Source organism: Nymphaea colorata, chromosome 8 (assembly GCF_008831285.2).
Source record: "Nymphaea colorata isolate Beijing-Zhang1983 chromosome 8, ASM883128v2, whole genome shotgun sequence".
Classification (NCBI taxonomy): Eukaryota; Viridiplantae; Streptophyta; class Magnoliopsida; order Nymphaeales; family Nymphaeaceae; genus Nymphaea; species Nymphaea colorata.
Window position 1 is genome coordinate 23,397,810 of NC_045145.1, and position 4,112 is coordinate 23,401,921.

General features: G+C 40.4%; 1 protein-coding gene across 1 annotated transcript; it reads right to left on the reverse strand.

The window, feature by feature from the left end:
- Positions 1 to 1,667: 1,667 nt before the first annotated feature.
- Positions 1,668 to 2,610, reverse strand: LOC116259089 (basic leucine zipper 63-like). The gene has a single exon (XM_031636715.2). It carries the CDS (start codon positions 2,461 to 2,463, stop codon positions 1,876 to 1,878), a length of 588 nt encoding a protein of 195 aa, XP_031492575.1. The 5' UTR covers positions 2,464 to 2,610; the 3' UTR covers positions 1,668 to 1,875.
- Between the last annotated feature and the right edge of the window lie 1,502 nt (positions 2,611 to 4,112).

The following is a 4,112-nucleotide window of genomic DNA, read 5'->3' on the forward strand; positions in this document are numbered from 1 at the left end:
CATGGGTGTCTTACTTTTTTTTTCACTTAGGTCCCAAAGCAACCTTCAACTGGGGGGGGCTGGATGGGCTTCCTCCCGCTTCCTCAGGTAGTGCCAATGATATCTCCTATGTTTGAAGAGGAGATGTACACCTCCTACTTCACTTAACATGGGATTATCCTTCAGCTTGCCAATAAAAACACACACAGAGAGAGAGAGAGAGAGAGAGAGAGAGAGAGATTGGGTTAACAATTTGTACACCATTAATCTATAAAGCTTGCCTGAGCAATGCTGTAGCAGAACCCCTTTTAGGTGTCAGGTGCTCCACATGGGTTCTATTATATGTGCTCCCTGCACCGGCACAGAAGGAACCTCTTCTGATTATGTTGAGATGGACACTAACTTTCCGTATTATCAATGTTTCTTCCAACATTTCTGCGTTGTGATGCACATTAATTGTCTTGCCAACTTTCTGGAGTCTTCTCAATTTTCATATTACCTCATCTTCCTTTTAATATTACCAAACATTAGATTTGTCAGAATTTTCATTGGTGAATGCGCAGTAACTGTGGCAGAATCAACATGATGAGTTACTGTGACCACATTTAGTGGCAGGCATTTGCCAATGTTCTATAGGTTGAGGCAATATTATAGGCAGTACAATTTGTCTGTTACCACCATCACCACTTCTGCCATCTGCCTGAGTTCAAAAGAGGGAATATGCACCGACTGACTCCTGTTTCCCTGCAACCATCATCACTTGTTACAGGTTTTTTAATGGATAAATTCTCTTTTTCTGGAAATCTGAACAGGAGCGCATTTATGAAATGAAAGGAACTACTGTTTTTTTGCTACCATCTGCATTCTCTTTTGCGCATACTTTTCTTTACATCACACTCCATTTCTTGGTTGCTTGGTTGCTTTCCTCGTAAAGGTTTCTGGTGAATGCACTAAAAAATCAAGGCTGCTGTCTTTGTTGATGAAGAGAAAACAATAATGACGAACTCCGTATTATGTGTGAAACAAGCAGGTGCTGAATAATAGAAGTCAGCAACGTCATATGAATAGAATATTACATGTTAATCCATAAACTTTTTATGGTTTTTTCTAGACAAAAAAACCTATTGCCAATGTCAATTTCTTTACTGGCTCCTACCTTGGAGAAGACAACTGCGGCAGGAAAGAATGTTCATTTATAGTGGCAAAATATAAAGAGGTCCTGACAGTGTTTCATCAAGCCAGTTGCGGGTTTGATTTCTTGGGGAGGCAATTTTTGACGTAGGATTCTATCTCAATCTTTTAAAGATTTTCTTAATAATTAAGGGTTCTGTGGACATCTCAATCCTTTAAAGATTCTCTTAATAGTTAATACCCAAAGTTTTATAGGTCATCACTTAATTTTCTGTTGATAGGTCAGGAGAAAGCTCCTTATCTCAGGCTTGCCTTAGTAGGTCTCAAATTGACAAAATCGTTGAGATCTCTGCTGACTATAGGACTTGAAGCATCTACCTTGGACCTTCAAACAACAGAGTTTCGGCTTAGGTTTCTAATTTGTGACATCCTGTGAATATGATAATTTCTGTACGTTGACCTTAAAAGTTTTCCAGAAAATAATAAATCGTGTTCATTTCTTAAGAAAATTCACTTTCCACCTCTTCCTTTTTTCTTTGCCCAAAAAACGCTGCATATCAATAAGAAAGTGAAACAAACAAAATTTTTATTTATTGGCTGCTTAATCTATTCATACAGATAAGCGGATCAAAATGTAAGAAGCCTAGGTAGCTTCCTCAGGGATCGATAACAGTCACGTACGGCAGAAAAGAAAAGAAGAAGAAAAAAAGGAAAAGAAAGAAAAAAGAAAAAAAGGATGAAACAGAAAGAGAAGAGGATGTTTCATCAGTGTAGCAGATCAACGGACGCAGTAACAGGGTGCTGATTGGCCATCTCTGCTCGGAGGTAGGCTGCGTTGCAGGGCACCTCTTCATGATCGGGGTGAACATCAGAAGGATCTAAATGCAGATCACTGAGCTTCTGTTGAAGATCGGAAGCCTTTTTTCTGAGGCAGTGGTTCTCCCTCATGATCTGTTCATGTTGATCAGATAAAGAATTAAGTCTCTCAATGAGTTCGCGGTTCTCGGACCGGAGGTGCACCACCTGTGACCAGAGCTCATCAAGGAGCCTCTGTTTCCGCATGCGGGACCGGCGCGCAGACTCTCTGTTCGAGAGCATCCGCCTCTGCTTCCTGTCGTTGATCATGTTCTGCTGCTCGTCGGCCTCGTCTGAAGCTGAACTGCTCCAAGAACAGGCCTGCGTGGCGAAGTCCTGGATTGGGGAGTGAACTTGGAAGCTTGAAGACAAGTAAGGCATGGAGAAGCTTCCAGGGCTGAATTGGCCTGAGGAAATGGTCTTTGTAGCAGCAATATCAGCCTGGAGTCCGCTGAAGAAGGCGGCCGGTGAATAAGCAATTGTTGCAACTTCATCCATATCAGGTAGGGTTGTAGCCTTCAGGCGAGGTCGCAGAGAGGAGAGAAATTGTGGGTTGAGGTGTGGGAGGTAGTGGAAGGCCTTGAGTTTGCAGAAGGATGCAGTTGTTTCCTTGAGAGAAAAAGAGGTGGAAAGAAGAAGTGAGGATGGATGTTTTATAGCAGGAGGGGAAAGGCTAAGTGGGCCTCTTGCTGAAGAGAAAGAGAGAGAGAGATGCTGTGTTTGTTGAAAGAGCAGACAGCAACTCATGCATCCAGTGAAAGCTACCTGAAAAGATTAGTTCATAAATATGCATAATAGTTTCTATATTTTTTATATACCGGCTTGTTTCATTTGCCACCGGCAAGCACTCCCTAATTTCACAGTTTATATAAAACTGCCATTATGACAAAGTGCTATTTTTTAAAAAGGTACTTTGTACTAATGGCAGTCTCTGTGAAATTACTGGATTGCACTCCAGTGGGGCTGTGCGGCCTGTGCCATGACGTGCACAAGGGAATTTATGAGTTTTTTAATTGCCTGGGGAAATTGACGTTTTTGTCCTCAATCTTCATTTTAGATGCAGATATCAACAGTGGCATATAAAAAATATATATAAAAGGAGGAAACTCATGGAAGATAGCTCTTTGGACAACATCTTTGCGTACATGCATCTCTTACTTACCAGACAAACCGTGGCCGACATTTGTCTTACGTCATTGTTCTCCGTTTACAAAATTAGCCATGTCTATGTAGCCTTCATACCCAAAAGAATTTAGGCATCTATATAAAAACCATGTCTTTCCAGTGTATACATGAGATTTATAAAGGTTGAAGAACTACCAATCTGAAAATCATAAATCTTATATTATGTATACCAAAAACTTGTAATTTCTACGTTTTTGGGCATGAAGATTATAGATAAACGTGTACACACACACACATATATATATACCATATTTTCTTCTGTAAAGGTATTATTGATAATTCAGGATATCCTTTCCTGTCTTCCACACGTTCGTCAATAGCTCGAAAAGAAGAAGAAAGATAGGTCACAGAAAGTTTCTGCACCATGCCAGTTGGACAGAACACATAATAATATGAAAATGGACACCAAGTAGCAGAAGGGCAGAAAACGATGATGCTCATTCTGCTAAGCGCTATGGCTGTCTGTATAAGCCAAAGGCGAAAACTTTTCTCACTTGGGAGTGCAAATTCGCCCATTTTATGAAATTGAAAAAAAGATGTGAACCTTCTTCTATAATTAGTCTTTGTCAGCAGTAAAGTTGTGCTTTAGGCCTTTTAGAAACTTCAGTGAAACCAATAATTGAGCAAGCCAGCTTAGCCAAGCCAAAGCTAAGCTCAACTCAGTGTGTGAGTTGCGTAACCTTTGAGCTTTTTGCTTCTAACATTTGTGGTGTTTCTTCTCTAGGCTTTCTTAGTTTTGTTATTCAACTTTCCATGAGCAGCACGATAAAGGTGTATTTTGCAAACAAGATATGCATGCAAAGTGGAAAAATTGCGTAGTCGAAAGAAATTTTCTATCCGATGTTTTTGGTGTATTCTTACCTAACTCTTCTTGGTTTAAGAATTTCCTTTTTCTTAACGCCCCCAAGAACTCCAGACAACATAGAATAGTTGGTCCGGCCGGTGGCATGGATAAGATGCGA